Raw genomic sequence first — 27,427 nt, forward strand, 5'->3', positions numbered from 1 at the left:
GGCACAGCTCTCCCCTTGCAGCCGGGGATGTGCTACCAGGCTGGGGCAGGCAGGGTTCAAAGGGGGACAGATCCTTGCAAGGAGCCACCCCAGCTCCCACCGCACAGGAACCAGACAAATAAAACTATTTATTTATACAAATTCCACATTAAAAAGAGGTACAGCCTTGCCTACAGCACCTAGAGCATGGGTAAATGGTCCCCATGGAGCACAGCTCCTGCCCTGTGTGCTGGGCTGGTGCAGGACAGCCTGGCCCCTCTCTGTGCCTGCTGCTTTTGCCCTCCCAGCACAGCAGGAGGGGCACGCAGCTTCCCGGGGCTGGCGTAGTGCACAGCTGAACCCTAACCAACAGCAGAGATGGGACGAGCCCTGCTTTCACTGCTGGAGCTGGGGGTTTGTACGCAGCAGCCACTCGATGGTTTCCAGGAGATAGGCCATGCTGTAGTGCCGAGCGATGTTCTGGAAGATGGTGATGTGCTCCATGAAGACCTGCAGGAAAAGGAAGCAGGGAGGGAAGGGGGCTGCCTAAAACTGCCCACCCAGCAGCCAAGCAGGTAGAGGAAAGGCAGGAGAGAAGCGAGGTGGCCCCAGGGGGTGGAGAACCACGCAGGAAGGCCCAGGCCCAGGTCTAGGGGCATACCTGGGAGGAGATGGTGAGGGCAAACTCTCCAGCACAGCTGCAGTACACAGGCATGTGCGTGTCCTTCACGCCACGACACTTGTTGCACACCTAGAGTCAAAGCAGTTTTAGGTGGGACAGGAGACAGGAGACAAGACCAAGCCCATCAGCCCACCATCAGGGGCACACCCGTGGCACGAGGGCAGGGAACTGCTGCTGCTGTGCCACAGCATGGGAGCCAAACCCTCCTCCCAGCTGCAAGGCTCATCCTCTCCCCTCCTGCAGCACCGAGGGGTGGCAGGGCCTGTCCCTGAGACAAGATCCTGCAGCGGGGTGGCCAAGGGCTCACCAGGTCCTGCAGCATGAAGGCCATCAGCTTCTTCTGCAGGGCTTCCACCAACGCCATTTCAATAGAGTCAGAGTCATACTGCGCCTCACAGTTGGAGCAGACCCAGCTGGGCAGCACTGATCCATCCTACAGGCAAAGAGGAAGGCAGGGGACATGAGGAGATGGCCAAACAAAGCGGCCTTGGAAAGGCCCAAGCAACGGGGTGGGGTATAAGCACTAGGACAGGTTGCCCAGGGAGGTGGTGGAGTCACCATCCCTGGGGGTGTTCAAGGAAAGGTTGGACGTGGTGCTTAGGGACATGGTTTAGTGAGTGATACTGGTGTTAGGGTGATGGTTGGACCAGATGAGCTTGGAGGGCTTTCCCAACCTTAATGATTCTATGAATATGATCACCAGCACAGGGCCAAGCAATGCTGCAAAGCAAAGGGCTTAAGAGGGGAAGGCAGTAATATGACTGACAGACAGAGAGCACAGCTGTGCTGGGATGTCCACAGGAACGAGGCTGAACCTGGGAGAGAGCGGGGTCCTTGCACAGGTCTAGGTCCCTGCAGAAGTTGCAGTTCCTGCAGATGACTTCAGGGAGCACGTAGGAGCGGCAAGGGTCCCGAAACTGGGCTTCATCCGAGAACTCGCCCACCTCGATGAGGCGCAGCAGGTCCCTGCGCAGTTTGTTCACCTGGTTGGTAATGTTGGCATCCAGAGACAGCACCTACAAGGCAAAGAGCCAGGTGAACCTACCAGCCGAGACCAGCCCTCAAAAATGACGACTCATACCTCATGTGGATGTAAGAGTGCTGGCAGGGAAAAACAAATTGGCTGTAGATCTGCAGCACACTCCTGAAGCAGAACTGTGGCAAATCGGAGCCACACACGTGGACTAGAATTTGAGCCCCCGATCATAACCCTTCAGAAAAGAGTCCCAGCCAGACTCACTGACCTTGCAAACATATTTGATGAACTCTAGAGCCGGGTTGTTGAGCGGCAAGTAGGAGCCAGGCAGCACTGGGAACAAGTCCGAAGGCTCGGTGGCATTACGAGAACCGGCCATCTTCTTCTTGATCTTCTGGGTGATGGTGAAGAAGCTCTGGGTGAGCTCATTGGCCACGTAATCCTGTGAGAACGTGATCATGCCTAGAGAGATGAGCAGAAAGCACTCAAGCACAGTGGCATGCAGGGCCAACAAGGCAGGTGGCTTTCTGCCTAGGGGTATAGCCCAGGGCTGCAGCACTGCTACCCCTAGGACTGTGCTGGGCACTCACCAGGCATGGCCCCTGTCTCACACGGTGCCTCTTGGGACACTTGGCTGGTGCCTCTCCTCTTGACGGGAGTGCTCCCAGGGGCGTTGCGCTGCAGCTCCTCCTTCATGCTGTGGTACACAGCCACGATGTAGGCTGCAGAGACATGAACGGGGCTCCTGGTACAGCCCATGCCAGGGCAGCTGCACCAGCAGCCAGCCTGCTGCAGACTCTCCCAGGCACCCAAGAGACACAAATAACCTTGTTCCCTCCCCGGGACAGCTCACAGCCAAACTGGAACACCCCCAAACTTGTAACACCCACAACAGAGGAGGCTCCCTCTGTACTGCTCATGGCACAGCACAGGCTCGGCCATAAGGGGCTCTTGGAATCAGCCATCAGGCCTTTTTCAGCAGCCCTGCAGGCATCATGAAGCAGTGAGGAACGTGGGCTTATCTCCAGGAGTGGAACCAGGCAAGGAGCTGGGAGCACTCACCTGACACAATCATTAGGAAGTAGCTCTGGCAGGAGGCAGCCTGGGGCAGGAACTGCACGATATTCCAGCTGTTCTCCAGCAGCTCCTCCACGTTGGATTCCCCTTCCTCCTCTTCTTCCCCCACCTCCTCCTCTTCCTCACTGTCTTCCTCCTCCGCCACTTGCCTCTTGCTGGTATCCTTCTGGAACAGAGCACAACGAGTGGCATTACAGCAGTTCCTTGTACCCAGCCAACACTTCCCCACTCAGTTCAACCCCTAGCCCCTGGCTCCTGGGGGAATTGGGCACTTCGTATTTCTTACCTCCCCGTAGTGGATGCGAGAATGCACTTTTCCCTTGATGCCTCCATAATTTGCTGGATCCATCCAGAGCAGGAACTCCCAGCAGCGGGAGAAAGAAATAGTAAGGGAGTGGAAGATCTCCTTTGAGTGGATGCTGGAGGGAAGAGAATGCAGTCACCCACAACATTAGCAGCATTTTCCCTGGTTAAGAGCCTTCTCCAGGGGGACACACCAGGGAGGAGGTGGTGCTGGCAAGGAGAGAGGAGTCACCTCACTCTTCCAGCCCTGCTTCAAAAATATGGGCTCTGCACAAAAGTTGGCAGTGTAGTCACCAGCAGGGACACCAAGGGAAGCCGTGCCTGAGCCTTGGCTTGTTGTGCTTGCAAAGAGGTGCCTGCTCTAGATGCCTGGACACCATGGCTGGGATGCTGGGAGCCAGACAGGGTATGAATTTTGCAAAAAATTCCGTGCTGAGGCCCAGCAAAAGGCAAAAATCATCATTCTATGTCCATGCCCTGAGCCATGTCTTAGCTCAGTGATCCAGGAGCCTTATCCCCGGGCCTGGCTTGCTAAACACACCCCCGAGCAGCCAAGTGCACCCCACCTATTGATGATGTACTCCATGTAGCTGATCGCATCCTCGATACGCCGCTTCTTGGTGCACAGGATGATGCGGTTGAAGTTGGCGTACACCACGGAAGAGCCAAGCCGCTTGAACTCAGCCACTAACCTGCAGACAGGGCAGAGGAGCAGAGGGTTTGGTGTGCAGGAAGAACCGCTCCTGTTCAGCACCCCGTTAGTTAGACAGGGAACAGCAAGCCAGAGGAGCAGGTGGCAACCCCCAGAGGCCACTCTCTGGAGGCTGTGGGTGCCAACAGTGTCCTGCTCACTAATGCCATGCCTGTGTCCTTCTCATCCACAGGGCCTGACAAACTCCAGTTCTCACTTACTGGAGGAAAAGCTTCTTCATCATGTTGTGCAGAGTGCGGTGCAACGCGGGGTCGTAGAGCAGCGAAGAAGGAGAGCGAAGCCAGCGGTAAAAATGAATGACCTGGTTGTCCGCATAGATGTTGTGATACTGCGTGATCTCCTTCACCCAGCTCACCACCATGCTCTTCAAAATCCTGTTGGGGAGCAGAGACCAGTGTCACCCCCACCTGAGCCTAAGATCTTCAAAAGATGCCTACCCCAGGGGGCTGAGCACCCTCTTCTGCCAAGCAAAGGACCTGATTGTCCTGCCCTACAGGCAGGAATTTTTCCTTTAGAGTACCCCACAAGTCACACCACGGGTAAGAGTCTGGGAAAGGCTAAAACCAGAAGGCAATAAGAGGCATGACACTGGTGTGAACAGACACTCCACGTCTTGTTGGCTCCTACAGCAGTACCTGAATGTGTTGGAGCAGAGGGCAGTTTCATCATAGCTGGCTGGGATGTTGGCTGCTTGGTTCCCTGTCACCATGTCTTCCAGGGATGCCTGCTGAATCACATCAAAGCTGACGCTCATGCTGGAACCTCCTTCCATGTCATTTACGTGATGAGATTGCAACACTGTGTTTACAGCCAGGCTCTGGATGTCCAGCTCCAGACATACTAAGAAGAAACACAACCTCTCAGCAGGCAGGTAGGGCAAAGAACCACCAAGGACACCATCCACACCTCAAGCTCAGCAAGTGCAACCATTTGCCAAGTGTGCTTTTCACAAGTTACAAGGATGATCCATAGAAGATGTTGCATCAAGCTGCGAGATGCTTTCACGTGTTGGTCTAAATATAAAAGCACAGAGCACAAGGTGTGCAGCACTCTGATGTCTAGATCAGGAAATGGTGAAAGCCCACACTGTACTGCAGCAGTGTAGGAACTGTGCTGCTCCTCAAACCTTGTTTAACTGACTTCAAAGGACACTTTCCACTAGACCAGGTTGCTCAAAACCCCAACCAACTTGGCCTTAAACACTTCCAGGGATGAAGCATCCATAGCTTCTCTGGGCAACCTGTTCCAGTGCCTCACCACCCTCATAGTAAAGAATTTCTTCCTTAGATCCCATCTAGGCCTCCCCTCTTTTAGTTAAAAATCACTCCCTCTTGTCCTATCACTATCTATCTGTATGAAATGTTGCTCTCCATCTTTGATAGTGCACGCAGAACTTCTTTTCCCCTTGATGTGTCCATTGCACCTGGCCCAGATGACTGCTGTGGTCACCACCATCCCCACAGAGCTACTCAGAGACTTCGGATACTGCATCCAGCTCCATACGGTGCCCACAGGGCAGCACCTGACTCTGCCCCATGCTGTGCTACCCTGCTCCCTCCTCACCTGTGGAATAGCAGCCGGGGTTGTTGATCTCCACCAAGGCTCTCTCATCAAACTCCATGACCAGGCGGTTGTCATCAGCCTCCTTGCCCCCCAGGTCTGGGCGAGCTGTGGGTGAAAGCCACAGCAAATGGTTGTGGCGACGGAGGTGGCGCGAGAAAAACAGGTCAGAGCCAAAGGTGGAGATGTCGTCAGGGAGATTCCCAATCGGAATGTGGTAATACCTAGAAGAAAGGGAGAGGCACGTTCACCAGGAATGAGCATGGCTCAGGAGAAGCTGTGCCACCACTTCTGCCTGTCCCATTAAGGGACAAAGCACCCGGCCTTGACTTGGCCTCGGTCTCTGCTGCAGTCTCGTCCCCACCCAGCCAGAAGTGCAGCAGGAGGACGTGGCCAACCCCAGGCACCTGCTCATTTCAAAAGCCTGGGTCAGGCACGTATCCAGGTTGAGGTAGTGGCGGATCATGCGGCGGGCTGCGTGGCGCTGCCAGTCCAGGACCGAGTAGCTGATGTCGTCCGTCACTCGGACAGGGACCAACGGGAACTCCTCGATGATGGGAATCCCACTTGCCAGCCGTTTCAGGTCCCAGTTAGACTGCACAGCAATCAGTGTGGGGCCCCGGCGCTCATCCTGTGCAAAAGAAACATGTCCTGGTGCAACTCTCCAGCGAGCATCTCTGCTCAGCAGGAAGCTGTCGGTGTTGTATGCCCCTACAGCAAATCCCTGTGCTCCCCGTGGTGGGGACAGCACACTCCAGAAGCAGTAATCTGCGAGCAACCAGCTCCATCGATGAGATGTGGGGAGATGCCAAGCTAGCCTCCCTGCACTAGGCAAGCCACCCCAAGCAAGGCAGAGCCCTCCAGCAACATCCACTTTTACCTCTGAACTTGGTGCTAGCAGCTACATGCAGGTGCTGTTGGAACTGCTGGACCAGTGCCTTCCACAACCCTCCCACATGCCCCTGGGGACAAAGTCCCACGGGGACCTTCCTCATGCCTTCAGCTCTCACCTTGTAGCCCAGCAGCAGCCGCTGGATGGCTCTGTAGATGGTCTTGGGGTCGGTCTCAGCACGCACTTCGAAGACGTGCTTGTCCGGAGGCAGCAGATCCTCACCCACCTTTTCCAGCAGCGCGCTGCGCTCCGCAGAGAACATGTTGGTGAGGTTTGGCATCTGGTTGCTGCGAACCTGCACCCAAGGCAGACTTGGTCAAAGAGACAGCCCCCTGCAGAGAAACCCCTTGGATGCTGCTGCCTGACCCCCACGGTCCCCCCCAGCCTCTAAAGCCCCCTCTTACCGTGTCCAGCACAAACACGGCGGCTTTGCGCTGCGAGGGGATGAAAAGGCCAAAGAGAGCCTTGGTGCCCTGGGAGCTGTGGTAGAGGTAGATGTGGCGAATACTTCCTAGGGACACAGAGCAGCCATCAGCAGTGCCCACCGGGTGCCTGCTCCTGGGTGCACCACGAGCTCCTCTCCCCACGGGGCCTTACCTGGCTCCAGGTAGGTGAATTGGGCCAGCGAGCGCATTTCCAGGTGCTCAATGTCAAAGGTCTCGGCCTCTCGCCCCGTCAGGTGCCTGACCAGCTGCCTGCTGACCATGCACACGCAGCCCAGGTGGATGAGGGCTCGGAAGAGCAGTGGCACCTGTACCAACGGAGATACTATGAAATCACATCCCTCTGGGGAGCTCCTCCTTAAGGTTTTGGACCTTAGCCCCCTGATGTTCTCCTGTGTTAATCCTGCCGCATTTTTGGAGACGATGTTCAGAATTGCAATGCAGTTTTTTGCATATCAAGATTCTTTTTTCCCTTCTTCCCCCAGACCATGTCCAGTTGGTTTCTCCATAACTCCAAGGACCGAAACCTTGCAATCCCCTCTGAACAACCAGCTTGACTACCCTCACAGAAAACATTTTTTCTCACATTTACATGACATTTCCTGTGTTTTAGTTTGTGCCTATTGCCTCTTGTCATATCACTGAGCACCACCGAGAAGAGCCTGTCTCAATCTTCTTTACTTCTCCCTCCTCCCATTGATAAAGTCCCCCTGAGCCTACTCTCTTGCAGGGTAATTGTTATTAGCTTTCCCTAAAGCAGAAATTTATGGTGGCTAAAAATGTTTTCTCTGCATCATGCCCCATGTAATACTTCCCAGTCTATACAAATAACTCAGGTTGCTGAAGTCTCCCAACATTATGATGCTCTTTTTGCCCTTACAGCATCTTGAATCTCATAAAGCATTTTGTAGTCAATAGCACCAGTGATTAGACCAAGCTTTTCCTGCTTAGGCAAAGATTTTCAAACCTTAATAGTTCTATGTTGCATTTCAATAGCAAATTCATTTGTTTTTACCCTTTCTTCAACACACAGCTCCACTCTTAAAATGGTGCAACCCATACGTCTATATAGGTCAGACCCTGACACTACAATGTCTTTTCAATTACATTCCTGTCACTGGGTTTTGAGCTGCTGAACAAATCACTGTCCTCTTTAGAAGTAGGCATTCCAGTTTCCCATCTTCATTTTCAGGCTGTCATCGTTAATAGCACTAGTACATTTAATTTTGTCTTGACTGCTTTGTACATTGTACAACTGAACTTTGTTTAGATGGGTCTTTGCTCTTCCAAAAATGTCAAGTTATTTTATCTGTCAAGTTCTTGTTCTTTTATCTGGCATAAAAAGACTTTATAGTCATTTTAGAGGACAGGACACCCAGAACTACATGGGGTCAGTCTCCCTCCACCCTTCCCCTTTGCTCTAAATGATCTTTTATGGTTTAAATACTAACAGGCTGGCTCTGGTTTGGTTTAAAGGAAGATCTCCCTTTCTGCTTATAGGTCTTATTTTCCCAAAGTTTTCTAGCTCCAGGTAAACCAAAACCCTTTTCCCTGACATGCCTTAACCCAGATACTGACATTCTGCATCTCTGGCCATACAAGAGCACGTATATTCCAGAGTACTCTGCTGTGGAGGTTCAATTTTTGCTCTGTTAGCATGATGTTGAATTTTTAACTTCCAGGCATCCTCCTGTGCCACCGGTACTTAGAGTAGGGAACTACCGCTCAATACTCCTTAAAAAATGGAGAGGAAAACTGAGCACTGGAAGAGTTACCTGAGTCTCATATACTCCCTCGATGTCTGGAGCAGAGAGGTCAGCATTGATTTCGTTGATATGCTCTTGGTACATGTCTTCAGGGACAGAGTACTCGTAGAGGTTGTAGACCAAATTTGAGCGGGGCAGGATCCTGTTTACCTGCCAAGCAAAGGGGCACCCTTAGTGGGCACCTGGCACCAGGTGGTGTGTCTCCCATGAGCAGGGCTGTAAGGAGCTGGGCTCTGAGCACCTCCAGGATCATGCTGAGCCACCTCCTGGTGTTCCTCTCTCAAGAATATCAGGAAAATTTATGCTCATGCCCATTACAAATTCCCATAACTGACACTCTGGCTTTTGGGCAGGTTAAGATTAGCAGAGGAACAAGGGACTGGATGTGGAACATCAGCAGGGCAGGACAGTGAAGCCCTGCATAGCAGATGCTCCTAATACCTGCTTGCAGCAGATGTGAAGTGCCTTATCTCAATGCAACCGGCTGTTTTGCCTTCCAGAAGCAGCAGGTCTGGATCAGGTACCAACCTTCCTGTAGACTGCTCCCTCCTCTGGTTTTGCAATGCGCTGGTTGACGTAGAACACCCTGGGGATGCTCAGCTTGATGCAGTGCAGGTCACTCCCGATCACTGCCCACAGCCTGAACAGGCCTGGCTGGCTGGTCTCAGCGATCTGCAGGACACAGGGGTTCAAAATGGCATTAGTAGGGAGATCCAACACATTACTAGATCTTATATATGTGCTATGGAGCACTTTTGGGTCCTGTATGGCCTCACAGTTACAGTCAGGCAAAGGCTGCCTGCAGCTCTGAACCAGTCGAGGCCCTTCTGGAAGATGAGGTGTGTGACAAGGGGCAGGGCTCAGACAGCTGAGGCCATGCCTAGACGATACCACCTTGCCTCCACATTTGACGTTGGATGCTTCCAGGCACCACAACTCAAACCCAAACAGGCCGACCTGGGGCTGCCCAGCCGGAGGAGATCTACACACACCTTCCAGATTCACCATCAAGAATGCCCATTTGCAAAGACAAAACAGTAATCCCTGCAAAGGCAAGGCTTCGGGCCCCAAGCTGCTCCCTGAGGCAGACGCACGCAGTGGGGGCCTTGTGGGCACCTGGTACCTGCACAATCTGCCATGGTAAGTCCAGGATGCTCCGTGCTGTCCTACGCAGGTAGCTGCTCAGCCCTTTGGAGAGCACATCACGGACCACTCCTCCTCCTGCGGCCACACTGCCATCCTCCAGCCGCCGCCGCTTCCGCCGCTCCTGCCGCTGTCGGGCCTGCAGCTCCCACTTCTTCTTGTGGTAGCGCAGCCACACCAGGTGCTGCTCCTAACAGGATCAACAGCACGCATGAACAGGAGCCACAGAAACCAGGCTACGCTTCCCAGCCACGTAACTCCAAGCTGTGCACTGCCAAGGCTGGATGGTGTCCTTGCTATGGCTGGGAAGCTGTCACTGCCCCCATTTTCTGTTAGTGGGCCTCTCCCAGTTTTATTTCTTTTTGTAGCCCTAAGCCATGGAAGTAGAGAGGATTTCAGAAGACCCACAGATTGCTCCAGCTGGTAGAACCCCAGGACATCTTCTGGTCTGCTCCTAACCCGTTGCTTTGCCTACCCTGCTGGTTCCCATGGGAGGAGGTGGGCCCAGGATCTCTCGCCAGGACTGGGATAGCTCCAGGCTCTGGGACATCTGTTGGCTTTCCTCTGCCAGAGGGACTCGCTTCCGTTTATTTGCGATGGGAACTGATGGCTGAAGGCTCTTGGCAACCCCAAAATCCTCCATGTCGCTGATCTGTGAGCTGGGCGTTCCCTCTTGGGGCTGGTTGGCAAGGACCTGAGAGGAAAAGACAGCAGGAAGACGTGCGTGTAGAAACACTTGCTCAGCACAGCCAGCATCCTTTCCTCACCCTCATTACCTGTCTCTTGCCTTCAGAAGTGAACAGTTCATTGATTTTTTTTTGTTTGTACACATCGTTCTTCTCCAGGAGTTTCTTATGCAGCCAGTCAGGGTGCCGGACCCGTGGAACCGGGTTCTTTACCTGGGGAACATCCCCAAATTACAGAGTTTGCTGACCAATGCCCTCCACACACCCCTCCCACCACCACGGACCTGCAACCCTCTACTCGTGTACCTGCTGCAGAGCTGCAGGAATAGTAATGATTTTCTGGATGGTGCTGCCCAGTCTCTCAATGTAGTAGTCCCAGTCCAGGATCTGCAAGCAGGGCAGAGCAGTGGATAGTGAAAAAAAAATGCAGCAGGAGGGTGCAAATTTAGGTTTTGCTGCTAAGATGCAGGGTCGGGCATTTCCCTAGGGACCTTCCACAGCAATCTGCGAGCACAAATAGCTGCTGCCCATGCAGTGCCTCCAAAGGGAGGAGCACAGAGCCGTGCTGCATCACAGAGGTGCTCAACTCACTGCACGGATGTTGAAGTCCTGTAGCGAGGGGCTCTTCAGCCATTTCCGGAGGTAATGCTTCCGTACGGTGGGCTCTGCTTGGAAGATGGCAAGGGGGATGGCCCTGGAAAAGGCAGGGAAGCACTTACTACCCAGCAGGACTAAGGTTTTGGCTGCACGGGATCCCCTCTCCCATACTGCAGAGACCCTCAGGGATTCTCCTTTTCTTCTTCCACTGCACAGCAGCTGCACAGGGTTACAAATTGCTCGCCTTGCTCACAGTCCAAGCCAGCAGGCAGGCAAGCTTGTGGTCACACAGCACCGACTCACTCAGGTGCTGCTACCCTGCCCTTCCCTCGTAGTCACCCTATCAAGCTATCAAAAAGCCTCGTCCCCTTCAAGACAGGTTTACCTCTCAGTGACTGGAGACCCTTCTGGTTTCTTGGAAATGATGAACCGGCAGCTCAGCCCTGCATCCTTCACCATCTGGTCTCCCAGGAATTCTGCCAGGCGCTTGGCAGTGCTGATGGAGGTGGATTTTTGCTCCCCGTAGTCCTCCAGCTTGCGAGACATGGAACGGTTCTCCGAGATCAGCTCAAACAGCTCTGAATCAGGCATGTTGGCAGCCTGAAAAGGAGAGGTGGGGGACACAGAAAGAGCTAGCAAGAACCCAATGATCAAACTTTGCTGCTGTTAGCTACAGGGAACGCCCATATGCAGCTGATGTGGCTCTCTTCATAATCAGTTTGGAAATTGCCCGCTGTTCCAGTTGTCAACGTGAAATGAAAGAGATGACTGGAAAAGCACAACACTCAGCCCTAAAAGACACTGAACTGCAGCCCTAGAGAGCCAATGCGGCAGAATTAAGCTAGAAATGACCAGAGGCACAATGGTTCACCACCTCCCTCCAAACAATGTCCACCCTCCCACAGTGTCCTATCAGCTTTTACACCTTTTTTTTTTCCAGGAGCAAGGATGCACAAGGGACAGACAACCTGCAGAGGAATGCCTACCTTGCTGTACAGCACGTCTAGCCAGTAGTCAGCCACCTTGGCCACAGAAGCGTAGACCTCCTCCAGGGTGGTGCCTTTCAGGAAAGCCTCAAATACAGAGGACTGGAAGATCTTCACAAGCTGCAGCTCACCTCGTCGCTTCACCTCGAATCCCTTCAGCTCAGCCAGGGACCCATCCTCATTGAACACCGCGTACCTGGGACACACACAGCCCATGTAAAACCTGTCCTCCGACCCTGGGATGTGTTTCCCAGGGCTCCAATTGCTCTCCTCCTGCCAGGGCCCTTCTCCCAGCAGTGCCACACAGGGCAGACATCAGGCAAGTTAAGCTAAGCTGCAGTGCTCTCTGTGCTAGGATGATCTCGGAGAATTTATGGTAGCTCTACAAATTGTTTCAGCTTGGCCTGCAAAAGCACATCAGCTCGTGACCCAGCTCATTCATACCAACTAGGAAAATGTTCTTAGTTGCACACAAGAAAAAGGCCACGAGGTGAGAGAAAGGATAAGATGGGCGGGGAAGTGGAGAAGAGCTTTAGAGAAAAAGTAAAAAAGTTTGTAAGCTTCCAAAAAAGAAGCTTACAAATTGTTTTGCTGGCAAAGGACAGAGGGGGCTGGAGGATGGCAATGGCATTTTTCTGAATTCAGACCCAGGCCTATGGGCACTCCTGTTGCTAGTGATTGCTGGTATTATGGTTTAGGATGCTGTGGAAAAAAAATCAGTAAGATTTGACCACAACTGTTTCCCTATAATAACAGCAAGACCTATTCCTTTCTCCACATAGAAAACAAAGGGGAAACTTCATGGAAAATGATCAGTGGAACTCCCGAGAGACAGAAAGACCAGAACTAGTGAGTTTAAAAGACATTAGGTCGAGTATAAGCAATATTAAAAGTCCTCAGAAGGAAAGTCAAAATTCTCTGCACACCTTACAGCTAAACAGGGAGAATATGTTGGGTCAGCAAGCTGGAGAAATGTTGTTTTACTATTATTTTCTAAAATTTATTGCTATAGCATGTTAACGGAGGCAAGTACATAACTGGATTCAAAGATGGATCTGACATATAGAGCTTGCCATTTCAAGAAAGCAACTGAAACATGCTGCCAGCTCAGAGCCAACAACCACAGGGACATAACAGCATTTCAAGATTTGAAGTCTTACCTTTTCTTCAGCTTCTTGCCCTCCTCCTTGGAAGCTGGGAGGATCATGGCCAGGTATGGTCCATCCACTTCAAAAAAGATGCTGTTCTCTGAGCGTGTGACATAGGTGAGAGAGGCCGGGTCCTCCAGTTCCTGGTACTGATCGTTTGTGAAGCCTTCCTGTAGGCACAGCCCCAAGAGAAGGCTTCACTCAACAGCTGGGCTGGTTATATCAAGAGATGCCCTTCAGGCACATCCTGTCTGAAGGGATCACTGAGCATCTCTCTAGAAAGATGAGATGCGCCTGAAGGGCACATCCTGAACATTTGAGCAGCCTGGTCGAGTGGGAGGTGTCCCTGTCCATGGCAGGGGAGTTGGAACTAGGTGATCTTTAAGGTCCTTTCCAATCCAAACCATTCTACAATTTTATGGTAGATGAGAGCACATCAATCCTAGCCTCTTGTATGCCACCCTCTCAGCTGCACGGATATCAGAGCCTCTCCCTCCACTTAGATGCTGTCCGTATCAGAGAGCATCTGTGTTGCAAGCAAAGCTACCAGCCTCAACATTTGCTTGTTACGTATGGAGCAGAGACAAAACAGAGCCCCTTCTCCATGCTGGGCCAAACTCCAGAACACAGAGGCATACTCCACTGCCTCTATTGCCAACTCTGCTTGCAAGAACAGTCCAGGTGTCTCGCAGGCCCGTAGAAAAGCAAAATACTTTCTCTCCTTATCAGTCCCCCATTTTTTCCCCCAGACTGCAGAGCTGGCCTGGATGTGTGCAAGACTCACCTTCACCAAGATGTTCAGCATAGCACCTGGGTAGGAGATTGTCACCTTTGGCTTCTTGGCATTGGTTGACTTGATGACAAAGTTTTCTGGGAAGCTGTTAGGAAGGACACACCAGATCCCATCTGTATCCAGTTCCAGAGGTCTCCTAAGGAAGGGAGAAAACTCACTCAGGAGAGCGGATAATAAGCCAAAGAACTGCTCTGCTTCTGCCTGCACAGGGGACACAGCCTGTTGCATCCACCCTCCAGTCCCTTCTGCAAAGGGAGCACTTGTAGGGCAACAGGCAAACCACATCTGTCCCACTAGTCCTCTACTCCACATAGTCCAATCCTGCTCTTACCCATTTTCTCACACAACATGCAGAACCACCCTTCTTTCCCAGCTCAGCACGTACTCACCCAATCTGCTCAATCAGTTCCCTGGCCTGCGTGATGATATTTGCTCCGGTGAAGCAGACAATCCCAGCCATTTCCATGGAGTACCAGCGAGCTCTGTGAACAAAGGAGTTTAAGTGATGAGCATGCAGTGCTATCTCAAACCCATCTATGGGAAAGGTCAGGAGGATGTGCAGAGAAAGAAGCACAAGAAATACAGCAACACTGGGCCTTGGTAGATTGCTCTCCTTTCCCTCTTCATGATCAGAAAAGCTGAAAAAATGCTAATAGACAAGATTGCTGACACTTGTTACTCAAAGCCACAGGGTCTTGTCTGGGAAAGGTCTCAAAGATTAGAAGCCATTAATAGAAACAAGAGGAAAAAGTGTTCCAGTGAAAAAGTGATGACCCATCATCATCTTGTGCTTCAGAAGCAGGTGAAGCAAGTGACAGCCTTCCTAAAATAATCCTGGTTTTCAAGGATCCTCTCTGGAGGACTCCAGCAACAACAACTCACCCTTTCCGCATGACATAGCCGTAGAAAGAATTGAGGATGCACTTGTGTGCCAGCTGCAGTGAATCGTAGAGGATCTCCATGTTCTTGCAGCGTTTCACTTCAGAGGCATCTCCCATCTCCACAGCTGCAGCCAGCTTCTTCTTCCACACCTGGGAGCGACAGGCAGAGTCAGAGCAGTCCCACACGTCACTGCTGGCAGGAACACCCAGCTGCTCCCCCCCAGGTCCCACTATGACATTAGAGCTCTAGCCCAGTACCACTGCTAAAGAACAGTGGGAAGACATTACATGTAGCATTAACTACATACTCTTTTTCCTTCCTGCATCAATTGTGCACCATGTGTCCCGTGGGCAAGACCTGAATACGCTGCCTGCAGCAATAGATAGCATCTAGTTTAACAGCTGAACCCCTTGTGTGGAATAAACCTCTCAGCAAGCTGCATGATTCATGGCAAAAGCAGCATCAAGGAGAAACCACAGAGCAAATGGCTCCTTAATGAGTTCTTTCATAGACAGAGTCCCAAGGCCCTGTCATTTCCTTCAACATAATTTAAGAATAAACATGGCCCGGTCCCCTCTATCACAGGCTCCAAAAAGGTGAGAACTGGAATGTGCTTCTCTCCTTTCTCAACCCAAGGTCTACACTTTGCTCTCAGTATATCCCATTTTCAGCTTAAGAAGAATGCCTGAAACTGAACACAGGCCAGACAGAACAGCTGAACTAAGCATTTGCTAAATCCAGTAAAATCGGAGGTTGTAACTACTGCCAGGAAATCCATCGTTTCCCTACTGAATACAAAGGCCAAACAACACCATCCTTTAGGGCCCCAGGTGAGAGATGAGAACTCCCCATCCTCGGGGAGACAAACAAAACCAGAATTCAAGCCCAACACCTTGTGCAGCCCCTTGAACTCGTAGCGACGGTCCCTGAAGGCTCGCACGGTGTCCACATAGAAAGAATTCTCTCGCTGGCAGATGGTGGTGACCCGCTCCTCCACCTTGGTGACGTGGATCTTCTTATAGGCCTTCCGGCAATAATCTGGTTAAGGAAATAAAGAGAAGGAGCTTCTCAGGGGTCAGTGCCCCACTATGGACAGAGAGGATGGACAGAACTGCAGCAGGGCACTCCCAGCAGATCCACAGTGAAGCGGTCCAGGAAAGGTTCTTTCAGCACAAATAACCATCAGGTGTGTGTGAGCAGAGAGACAGTCCTGCTAAGGGAAGAGAAGGAATACAGCAGTGTGGAGAGAAGCAGCATCTCTTTACTGAGACGCAGGGACAGGCAGGGAAATAAAGTCATCCTGATGTTTGCACATCTATACAGCCCATCCACAAATCCAGGCTCTGCTCACAGTCCCCACCTATCTGGATGCTTCATCACTCTAGGTGCAGGGATAATGTGATGCTTCCGTTTCATGAATTATGAATGTCTTTAATTAGTACCCTTCAAAACTGAGTCACTCGTGTTTGAACTCAAAGGCATGGCTCTCAGCAGACGGAAAGAAAAAAGCTAACACAGGTATGGGTGCCCATCCTGTCTTTGGAAAGTGTGCAGGCACTCCAGGCTGGGATCCTGGAGAATTTTCATTGCATAGTTTGAGGCCAGACTCGTTCTGACCCAGCACGAGCAAACTAACCCCAGAACAGCAACTATTGATGCACGCCATTTACAGTTTAGGTTGCAAAACACTACTCCAGATCATGACATTGACTTCTACCTGCCAGTCGCTTCTTCTCATACTTGGCCTGTTCTTCACGGGAGAGCTCGTGGAAGGCCCGGGGTGCTCCTTCGGGGTACAGGGGAGGGAACTTCTCAGATTCCAGCTGCTGCTGGATGCGGTGGTACTCGCTGCGGCTTGCAGGCACTGCAAAGGAAGGCAACTATGATTTTTCCAGGGGAGAAGCAGGAATTAGTCTCAGCCTGAGTTGGAGACCAAGGTCCTTTTCATACTTACTGAATTCTCCTCTCCACTGCCACGTCATCCGGCGCTGACAGTTGGCACCCGGCTTGTTGAAGTCACAGGCAGCACAAGTGGCCTCGTCTACTATTGCTGAGGGCTGGAGACAAGTAAGAGACGTGCAGGTGTCAGAGGACACAGCTCTGCTTTTAAACCATGATTCATGTCAAAATCGAATCGAATCAAAATCAGGTGTTGGGTGGCAAAAGAACACATTTATGAGCAAAGAGATGATATACTGTAAGTTCTGCTTAAAGTTACAGCAAAAACAATAGATGTTTCATTTGTCTGTTTGGAAGAGTCCTACCCAAACCTTTAGTTCTACCTCTAACAGACCTTTCTGCTCTGCACACCATGGCAGTTTGACTGAATTTTAGACCCACCCGTACTTGATGCCCCTGACTCGAGCAAAGAGGGGATCTGCTGTTCAGGGGATCAAATCAGAGGGACCAGAGAGATCTGGAAGACAAAATAGGAGAGACTTCCCTGATGTTACCCACCTGCAATCTGTTGGTCAGAATGATGTTGGGGTACATGGCCCCCACGTCTAAATGGTAGATAAGGGGACACTCAATTCTGTTAGGGACATCCTTCAGGGAATTCAGTTTGACTTTGATTTCATCACAAACCTGTGGGGAGACAAAGAAGTGAAACTCTGATAAAGAGGTAGGGAGCCAAATTCATGCTGAATTCAGTCTCTCAGATCTCTGCTCAGCTTTGCTAGTGGTTGAACCTGCAAATGGGAAAGTAGCAGTCAAATCGTGCAACTGGAGCAAGAGACCCTGGATGGCCAGTCTGGGTTCCAGCAGCTGGGGAGGAGATTCCTGGGCTGGAGTGGCTGGAGGAGGTGGCTGCTTAGAACATCCACGACCATCATCTACCTTGCAGGTGGTCGTAGATAAAATTTCTTTGTCTCTCTCCACAGAGTATAAAATGATTTCAAAATAGGAGCTTTAAATGTGAAACCTCTCACCAGATACTTTCAGGATAAGGAAACATCACAGCCTGGCCCCCAGCCTATGCCTATATTCCCTATTGAAACGGGAAATAGGTCACAGACATACACAGAGCAGAACTCAGCGCTGAAGACACCCATTATACAACACTGACCTATGCGCACAGGACACGGGCTCGCTGCAGCTCCAGCCTCACAGCACAGCTTTCCCCAGAAAGCCCAGACATGCCCTGCAGATCAGGGCTTGAACAACTTACCTCCTGGAAGTTGGTGACTTGATCCAATGGCAAACCCTCCTCCTCCTCAATAGCATGCCGGAGTGTCTTCTCCACGTGCTGCACCAAGAAGTCAAAGGCAGCAGGATTCTGCAGGGGCATGGGAACGGCATTAAAAAACAGCACTGCTTCTAGGACATCTCTCATGAGAGAGAGATAACTGAACAGGAGGGATCCTTTTATACATGTGGCGCATGTTCCCCTGTGATCATTTCTTAGATTAGAGCCACTGAGGTGTACAACAAAGTGTGGTGCACCACACAGCAGAGTGGAGCTGCCTCTAAAAGCTTATTCCATGAGCACAACGCATGCATCTCAGAGGGGGAGGTGACAGAAATAACACAGCAGCTTTAACGAGGTGAAAGAGGTCCAAGCAAGGGTTCAAAAGAAGCTTGGTTTGGGAGGCAGAAGGACAGAGGGAAGACAGAATCCCAAGTGCACAGGAAGAGAGAGACATCTCTTCCAAGGACCACTGGCTTAAAACCAAACAAAATCACTTAATTCCTTTCTCTTGCTGCCAACACTGGCTCCCCCTGTGATGGGGCAGACGGTCAGCTTGAGGCCACAAGGAGTTCCCATCCCTTTGCAGCTCAGCTCCAAGCACCTTCAGGTGTTCAAGCAAGATATAGGGTCTCCTGGAGCACAGGAGGTATTGCCCAACCCCAGCAAAAGCAGACAGGGAACGTTAATACCAGTGGAGATGATTCCACACCACCACACTCAGCACACAAGGGGACAGAAGATGGTTGCAAGGCCCTTTACCATCTTGAAGCGGCAGGGGATGTCACTGCGAAAAACTCCCGATTCCAGGGCTTCCACGTGGCCTCCTACATACGTCTCCGAGTCCAGCACGTGCCCGTCCTCTGTGAGTTTGTTAAATTCCTGCTCCTGCTTATTGGGGAAGATGATGTTGGCGTGATAGGCTTGGACCATCAGCAGTGCCTCACACAGCGTCCCAGAGCCTTTCCGCAACACCTGCAAGAGAGACATCAAATTTGGGCACAAAAAGAAGTGCTGTACAGAGCGCTGGTGGTATCCACACCAGTGAACTGAAATGTGTCGTCTGGTGACAAACTTGTGATTACACCATGCAGCAAGCAGGACTGCAGTGCAAGGCCACTTGCAAAGCAGGGGAAAAAGCAAAACTCCTTTGCTTCGCCTATGCAGGAATACTTTATAGGAAGACAGCGATGGCTGATGCACTGTCGGGGTTAGAGCTCATAGCAGTCTCTGTATAATCACAGCATAAAGACATCTGAATGTCTGCTGTTGTCTGTCTTCTGACCCTCCTCCACTATCTGGAGCCTTTATAAAATGCACCAGTGTGAGGACAAAGGGACATTTTCTATGTGTTCAGCATAGACAGCTTCCTGTCTATGATCCTCCCTAAAGCCAAGGACAGAATAGTGATCAGGAGACCCAGCTTTTCATGGCTATAGTCCCAAATTAAAAATCAGCTGAATCTGGGCACCACCAGTTCACAGGCCCCCGAAATGCCCAAGGACTGTGGAGGAAAATGGAGTAGCCTCCAAATCCACTCCCCCTCCTTTACTGTCATGGGTGGGAATGGACCTGAGCAGCAGGAATCTGTCCTTTTGCCAGGGCATCGCTGTGTTGTGGGAGATGCAGCTCTTTGCCCAGCAGGCGATTTGTCATTTCAGGAGTGCACTCACCTCATCAGGCTCCATGGGAATGATGGTGCATAACGCAAAAATGAAAGGATGCACATACTTCATGTACATGTAATAGGTAGCAACTGCGTCGGACACTGAATAAGTGGCCAGGGTCTGTTGGGTAGGGATGAGAGCAAAATTAGTCCCTATCATATGTGATACAGCAACTCAATGAACACAATCTTTTACTATTTCCTGCTGTACATGCCCATCTCATCAGGCAGCAGGGAAAGGCATACTTCTACATATCCTAGGATGCAAATAATTTTCTGTTGGCTTAGAAGGACATCCTGCTATAGCTCTAATTGCACAGCTACACCCCAGTTTTCAATTAAAGAAATAGTGAAGATGAGCTCATTGCATGTATCTGCACAGATGCTGCAGTCAGGAGGCCTGCAAAGATGGGCTTGAACCCTTGAGGGCTTCAGCAGAAATCACAGAATTGGAAGTTACAGGTTGGAAAAGACCTTCAAGATCATCTCATCCAACTATACACCCCATGCCTTTGTCCATAACCTGCTCTGCTGCAACAACCTTGAGCAGTAAGCCTGCTTTATGTCCCTCCAGAAAGTCATGGTGTTCCTAATTTAGGTGATATCTGACACCTTGCACCCATGTAAATAGTATACAGTGCAATGCCACTGTTAGAAACACTTCCAAAGAAATCCCATCCTTTCTCCCCACAAGCTCAAGTGCTTCAAAGGTATCTAAAATTTGGAGAAACAGATTGAGTTAATTTCTCAAAAATCACTGCATTAAGCAAAGACGTTCTGTAACACTTCAAGAGTCAGAGATATTGCAGGTGCTGTAGGCTTCCATGGATCGTTTTCCAGTTGCTCAGAGGAGATACAGCACAGGGAGGGAATACCTGAGGCTCCTCTGTAGCCATCCGGCACATCTCTTCAGGGTCCAGCTCCACTGGATCATAGCCCAGCTTTGCCTTAGCTGCTGCTTTCAGGTTGTGACTTCCCACTGGGAGGTAACTGTCTCTCTTCACCCACCTGGACAGAGCAATGAAGATGTCAGTCTGTGCGCAGAAGCCAGCCCTTACCTTCTGAAATGGCTCAGGCATGGAAACAGGACCTTGACTTCGGACAGAACAGGGACAGCTGAGAGCAGGGGATCCAAGAGTGGTGGAATAAGAGGCTGCACATTCTGCATCTGTCCTAATGCACTGAAATCCTGACCAGGACAAGCCCACATCCAAACATTGCCATTGCTAAGATTTACAGCATTCCCACTTCATCCCTCAATGATTTAACTACAGGAAGAGAAGCCATCAGCATTGCACAGCCAGCCAGCCATCCTCCAAAGCTCAGACACTGGTCCAGGGGAGGAAACCCCCACAAAAACCTTAGCTTCTGAGACAGATCGCAGTCTCTTGCACACGTCCTTTCCTCTCCTCCCTGTGCCAGGCAGGCTGGTGAGCCAGGATATGGTCCCTACCCAACCACAATGGCCTAATCTCACCCTGCTCTTTATCGACTGCTCAAGTCAGGTCTCAGACACCTACAGTAAACCAGTGACAGACTGCATGAACAGAATCAGCCCTTCAGGCTAGTATGGTGAAGACTTCACAGCTTCTGTAGTGAAGAGTGTGCCAAGGGGAGCAGCAGGGCAAAGAAACACTACGATGCCCATCTAGTGAGGTAGGATAAGTGCAAGCCTCGAAGAGACAGGAATACAGTGTTCAAATACATTATCTTCAGGTATTTTATATAAATCTAAGATTTATAAAATCTTAAAATAGAAAGATTTATAATCTATAATTTATTATCTATTTGTAAAGTTTTATAATCTATTATTTGATATAAATCTAAGACACAGTCATGTGGTAGCATTTGATACCTTAGACAGTCCATGTGGATGCACTGTGATGCTTTGTACTCTCCCTGGCTGTCCTTCTGAAATCCAATTTCCTGATACATATTGATTCCGTGAGCTGCTGCTCTTGCTTCCACAAAGGGCCTGAGGAAAGAGGCGAAGAAACAATAGTCATTTGCCTTCATCTCCACCAACCATTTGAGACGAAGCCCATATCTGGACTCAGGGAAAGCTTCCTTTAGGGCAGAATTACAGGATGAATGAAGAGGCAAAGCTAATTGCTTATATCGTTTACCAGAAGGCAGAGCTCTATGACCTAGCTTCTCTTGCTTCCCAAAGGCTTGCCAGTGCTCCTCCTTGTTATTCCCCTTTTCTTTTGAACCCCTTTTCCAGTTCTCCACCTTCAAACACTAGGCTCATCAATATACAACCACTGCCAAACTGACAATGATTTAGAATTAGCTCAGCAATCCCCTGACCAAGTGAATGGGACTCTACAGAAGGTCATACTGCAAAGCTACTGAACAGAGGATTCAGTGAGGTACTCATACCAGCTGGATAATCAGCATGGATCATATACAGCAAATCACACACAGCCCCTTTGTGAGCTACGGAAGGGGAAAGATATCGAGGCTGGTACCTGACTCTGACCTGCAGCTCATGTCACACTCCCCCAGCAGAAACCAGGTTAGATTTCGTTCCTGATCTTACCAGTCAAAGAAGTCTCCATTGTATGTGACAATGATAGTAGGTTTGGTCTCCTGGACATGTTCAAACCACCTCTGGATTAAATGAGCCTAGTATGAAACAGGAGAAAAATAGGAAATCACTTCACTCCCTTCACAGAGAGCCACTGGGCATAACACAATTTACTCCACCCTTCTGCTCTCCTCCCCACCTAGCCAGAACCCGATCTGTCTTACCATTATTACCAAGAAATGAAAGCATGACTGAACCTACAGGGCCCACCATGTTTCCCAGGGAGGCAGGATACTGTGCAACAAGCTATCCTTGGCCAACAAGAGAACCACACATGTAAGAAGCAGCTGTATCTAGCAGGTGGAAGCTACTTACTTCATCTGGTTCGTTAAAGACACAAAATGGTCCCTCATACTCCGGCTTGGGAGTAAACTCAAAGTCTTCAATATCCTCGGAGACAATCTCCCTGTTTGTGATCAGGTAGCCCTAGGATGGTGATAAAGAATCAATTAGGAGGACTCACATTCCTTGTGCACCAGAGACAGGTTTGCAGGCAAACAGAAGATGCTGTCCAAATGATGAAACATCTTTCTCTTGCTGGGGATAAACCCCGCATGCTTTGACAGAGTTTTTGTCAGGTAGGAGCAACTGCTTGGGCATCAGCTCCTGACCCACAGCTGCACATCAGCAAAGGAAGCCACAGGCAGACAACACAGGACAGCAGAAATGTCTTCTGTGCCCTCCAGATTCCCTTGGAGGAGAACCATCAGCCTGAGCTGGGGTCCATGAAGCACCAAATGAAATTCTCATGTATCATTCAGACCTTAATTTCATTTCCAGATCCATTGGCTAAACACCAAGCAGCCAGCAGCAAAGCAAGCCTGGTTGGAGGTGAAACACTGGCCTGCTCCCCAGCTCTGCTGCTGAAACATAAAGACAACTCTTGTTCCATTACCTGCCCATCAATCATGTAGGAGATCATCATGATCTGGTCTGTCTCTGCATCAGGAAACTTCAAGGGGAGTTTGGTAGTTTCAATGTCAAAGGCAAGAACAACAGGATCCTGGGTAAGGGCAAACACATTAAGACATTTTAAGGCTGATTTGAAGGTAAAAGTGATTCTCATCAGGCTTGCTAGGCCTAGTGGTGGGGCAGTAAGTAAGCCAGAACCCCCCCCTGTAATCATTTTACTGCTTTATCCACCCAAAGTAATACCACTACCCAAGCCTATGGACAAAACTTGCCCCACCAATGCTGTGGGGGTAACACCAGATGCATATTGGAAATTACTGCTGCGAGCCAGCTTCTAAGAGGAAAACAAGCCATGTCCAGGGCCAGACTGCAGCCGGCCTGACAAATGCTTACTGGTCGCTCCACGAGGTCATCTCGGCGGGTGATTTCTGGAGGGAGGGTGCTGCCCCGGTATCGCACGTTGTACCAGTGAGCCTAGCAAGAAAGAAGGGTCAGCAGTGCCTTACTGCAAGGCTGGCTGCTAGCAGTGCGTTTGTTTGTATACTGCACACAGAACTGCACAAATTAAGTATGCTTCGGAAGAAAGGCACAAACTGTGGGCGTACAATCATTTAACTTTTCTGTGTCATTAGCTGAGAAAAAAGCCCAGCAGTACAGGACCGAACTTTACACATTCACTTTTTGTCAAGGACACCTTTGTAAAGGTTCTGAAGAGAAAGGGAGAAAATTCCTATCATGCCTGCACTTCAGGAGCACAGCAGCAAGAAAACAAAGTTTTTCTGATTTCTCTATTCCTTACGCACCACGTGGATCTTCAGGTCAATGGAGAGGCGGACATGGTAGGGCACGTCGTACTCCCGCATATCCACAATGTTGTCCATTTGGTTGGCAATCTTTTTTGAGGCTCCTTCCTCCTCTGTGGTCAGGCTGCCTCCAGCCAGAGCACTGCGAGGAGCAGAGGAAAGCAGCCACTGTGTGTAAGCAGGCTGATGCACATCTCAGACATAGCAGCATTGGCAATGTAAGGGACAGCAGCATGGTGGCAGCAACATCCCAAGAGCAGTCGATGGTAAATAAGATGAGAAACACTTCCCCTTCATACAAAAAACTGTGGAAAGATAGATCTCGGGACTGACAGCATGAGGCAGTGCTGCACCATCCCATCAACTCCCCATCTGCAGCTCACCTTTGGTCATACTTGTGTGCTACATCTATGGAGAGGTACAGACAAAAACCCACAGATGCCTGTATAATGAATATGTTCTACAGAGCTGGATTTATAAAGTAGGGTAACAAGTCTAAAGATAATGGGGCAACCCAGGAATAACTGAAGAACAAAAGTACACCTTTCAGGTGAGCAGAAAATGCTCATTTCCCTTGACTCTTCTTCCTCAGATATGTCTCAATTGAAAGCAAACTTCAGGGACTTTCCAAAAAGAAGGCTGAATTTTTTCACTTGCATTTTGTAGGCTTTAAGAAGTGTGTTTTATACTGTGTTTCCAGTTCCGTAAACAAGTGTCCAGCTTGTCATTCTGATAGAAAAAGGTGTTTGTTTTTTTTTCCCTTCTTTAGTCACAGCCAGTAATAAGGATATTCTCAGTGATCTGGGAGGCACTGGACAATCTTTTTCAAGAATGAGTGAATCTTTTACGATTACAGGCAGAGGTACTAGCTCAAGACATCACGAAGAGGCTTTGAGGCCCTCTTGAGGTGCAGCATGTCTCTGTCACTGAGCTCCAAGAATCATCTTGGAGCGTGGTGACAGTGGCACACATGCATTTAGTTCCCAGGCAGGAAAATCCCTGTCTAAACAAGAGCTAAGAAACATCCAAGGGAAACTAAATACCGGGGATCAGCCATCCTAAGAGCTCTCACCTGGACAGCATGGACGTATAGACATCGTTCGCCTGGTCTCGCTCTCTGTTTTTCCTTACAGCAGGAGAAATCTCTTTTCGCACCTTCACCAAGTCATCCACTGTGTTGAAGGACAGCTTGATGTAATTCCGCTTCAGACCCACCAAGTGATTTGGCTGCAAGGTAATGAGATCATAAGGGTGGAAAAGCATATTAATTACTATCAGTAAGCAACAAGCAATAAGTAATCCATTTCTGATATGCACTGCAAACAGTGCTAGGAAACTGAGGCCAAGCATGCAGTTTCCCTTCAGCACTCAAGAGATGTGGTTGATGCCCCAGGTCTGTCAGTGTTCAAGAAGCATTTGGGCAATGCCCCCAGTAACATGCCTTAGTTTTTGGTTAGCCTCAAAGAGGTCAGGCAGCTGGACTAGATGATCTTTGAAGATCCCTTCCACCAGGACGGTTCTCTATTTTACTTATATTCAGCAGAGATAGAAAGTCAGAAAAAAATGTTACTCAACAGTACAGTGTGCAGAGGAATACAGACCAGATCCAAGTCTTCTTTGGGGACAGTTTCCAGCTTTGCAATTTTCCCTTGGAACTTCTTAGAAAGAAAGGAGGACACTTCTCGCTCACAGCCCTGTGAAGGAATTGCGACTGAGCACCGCAGCCAGGCACTGCTCTACCAGAGAAGACAGCCTCAAAAGTGGTTCTGGGTGCTGGCACAGCAAGGTAAGGACAGGAGCTGCCCCCAAAACTAGTCCCTTCCAATAGGGAGGTTTTGGCTGCCAGCTGACAGAGCGGTCAGACTGGGCCCAGGTTTGCAGCTCACAAGGTTAATTTCGGTATGGCAGATGAAAAGGGGGGTGAGAGCAGATGGTTACCACTGCCCAGGCTGTGGGAAACAACTTGAGAACTAAGAAAAAGAACAGGGGAGAATACGAAACAGGCAGTGTTGGGGGTAGCTCCTCACCCCAATGAACAAGCTTGGACGAGTCCCAGCATGGCCAATGGCCACTTCCCACCACAGCTCTTCTCCAACCACCCCAAGGAAACCATGGACAGAAGCACTGTCACCGCATTTTTCTCATCCCAAACCAGGGTGCCCACGAGCCCCTGCAGCTCCCCAGGGTCCTGTGCCACCCGAGGGGCTCAGAGAGCGCAGCTCCGCACCCGTTCTCACCTGCTGGGTGGCGATGTAGAAGTAAGGTCTGTAGGGCAAAGCCACCTAGGAGAGAGCACAGAGGTGACAGCCGTGCATCCCCACTGCCATTGGCACCCTACGGGGGCAGCGGGCAGGGCAGGCACCGCACCCACCAGCACCTGGGCACGGACCCACCTTGAAGCGGCTCCCATCCTCCTGCACAAAGTAATAATCCACAGCGCTCACCGGCCGCCGGTCCTCATCCAGCACCTCCGTCTGCACACAGGCAACGCACCCTCAGCGGGGCGATGCCGGACCCACGGGCGCCTCTCCGTGGGCACCCCCCGGGACCTCCCCTCGCCCCCCAACCCAGGGCTGGCTGATCACCGCCCCACCGGCCCTTTACCGGATGCATATTGATGAGCCAGCCCGTCCTCTCGCCGGGCTCCGAGGGCCGCTCGAAGCCGAACAGCGCGTCCAGCCGGTCCGTGCGCTGCGACCGCTCCAGGCGCTTGAGTGCGGACAGCGCGGGGCCATCGTCCCTGCGAGACGCGCCACCGTCAGCCGCCACCCCCGGGGCTGCCGTTGTTGTCACTGTCGCCACCCCCTCCCCCGACCCGTCCTCACCTCGCCCCTTCGGGATCGGGGTCGCCGCCGCCGCCCGGCTCCGCTCGCCCCGCGCCTCCCCGCCGCCGCATCCCGGCCACCGCCGCGGGAGGAATTTGGCGCGCTGGCGCCCGGTTCCCGCGAGAACCGCGAGGCCCCGCCCCCGCCGCGGCGAGCAGCACCAATCAGAGCGCGCCCCTTCTCGCCTCCAGCCAATCACGGCGCGCCCCGCCCATGGCGCGCCCGGCCCCTGGCGCGCCCCGCCCATGGCGCGCCGCCTTCTGCCTTCCCTTGCGGTTCCGCTGGTTCGGCGCCGCGCGTTCCCGTTCCCTGCTCGGCAGCAGCGCTGCTCGCTGGCCAAGGGGCTGAGCAGGCAGAAGGTGCTCCCACCGCCATCACTGGGAGCGCTGGAGCCAGGGCGAGGATGGGTGTGGGAACACAAAGGCAGAGCTGAGGGTGGTCAGGCTGGGGGCAGCCCGGGGGGCTCTCCATCTAGGGCTCCTACAGGTCTTGGACGTGAAGTTGCTGTCTCTCCCTGCACCCTGCAAGACAAGGAGCTTCTCATTCAGAGCACAGCTCGCTCAGAAGCTCTGAAATCAATCCTGACTGCAAGTGCTTCGTGAAGACGTGGAGCAGTAGTGGGCAGCAGAGTGCTGACGCCGAGGGTCGATGCAGTGGGCAGTGCTTCCCAGTTTCTCCTCCCTGCCCGCCCCTCCAGCCACCCCTTGCACCAGAGCACGGGCACCCAGATCCATCTCCAGGCTGGGCCCTGATGAAGTGCTGTGGCCCTGGAGAAATTAGGCTAGGATACTGCATGAAAGCTACCGGACAGTATTTGAA

The 27,427-nt window shown here is 51.2% G+C and overlaps 1 protein-coding gene across 2 annotated transcripts; it reads right to left on the bottom strand.

Annotated features, from left to right (window-relative positions):
* Positions 1-108: 108 nt before the first annotated feature.
* On the bottom strand, positions 109-26,745 carry POLE (DNA polymerase epsilon, catalytic subunit). Of its 2 annotated transcripts, none has more exons than XM_068653891.1 (49): positions 26,609-26,745; positions 26,388-26,523; positions 26,177-26,257; positions 26,021-26,065; positions 25,385-25,477; positions 24,856-25,010; positions 23,784-23,925; positions 23,374-23,454; positions 22,964-23,071; positions 22,384-22,494; positions 22,021-22,106; positions 21,334-21,453; positions 20,354-20,486; positions 19,486-19,599; positions 18,575-18,787; positions 17,795-17,902; positions 17,083-17,211; positions 16,580-16,682; positions 16,343-16,489; positions 15,518-15,663; positions 14,626-14,774; positions 14,133-14,225; positions 13,735-13,879; positions 12,963-13,120; positions 11,803-11,998; positions 11,202-11,416; positions 10,811-10,913; positions 10,526-10,606; positions 10,310-10,432; positions 10,009-10,227; positions 9,514-9,723; positions 8,919-9,062; positions 8,400-8,540; positions 6,779-6,932; positions 6,586-6,692; positions 6,300-6,476; positions 5,697-5,920; positions 5,293-5,513; positions 4,365-4,569; positions 3,930-4,103; positions 3,584-3,709; positions 3,001-3,133; positions 2,700-2,877; positions 2,228-2,359; positions 1,906-2,099; positions 1,477-1,677; positions 969-1,094; positions 641-730; positions 109-489 (listed from the first exon to the last, which is right to left on the bottom strand). In XM_068653891.1, the coding sequence occupies exons 1-49, from the start codon at positions 26,677-26,679 to the stop codon at positions 376-378; spliced, it is 6,855 nt and encodes a 2,284-aa protein (XP_068509992.1). In that variant the 5' UTR covers positions 26,680-26,745; the 3' UTR covers positions 109-375. The 2 variants fall into 2 exon arrangements, with proteins under 2 accessions (XP_068509992.1, XP_068509991.1); XM_068653890.1 differs by having other exon boundaries at positions 2,700-2,880.
* Between the last annotated feature and the right edge of the window lie 682 nt (positions 26,746-27,427).

The sequence above is a fragment of the Anas acuta genome, chromosome 17 (assembly GCF_963932015.1).
Source record: "Anas acuta chromosome 17, bAnaAcu1.1, whole genome shotgun sequence".
Classification (NCBI taxonomy): Eukaryota; Metazoa; Chordata; class Aves; order Anseriformes; family Anatidae; genus Anas; species Anas acuta.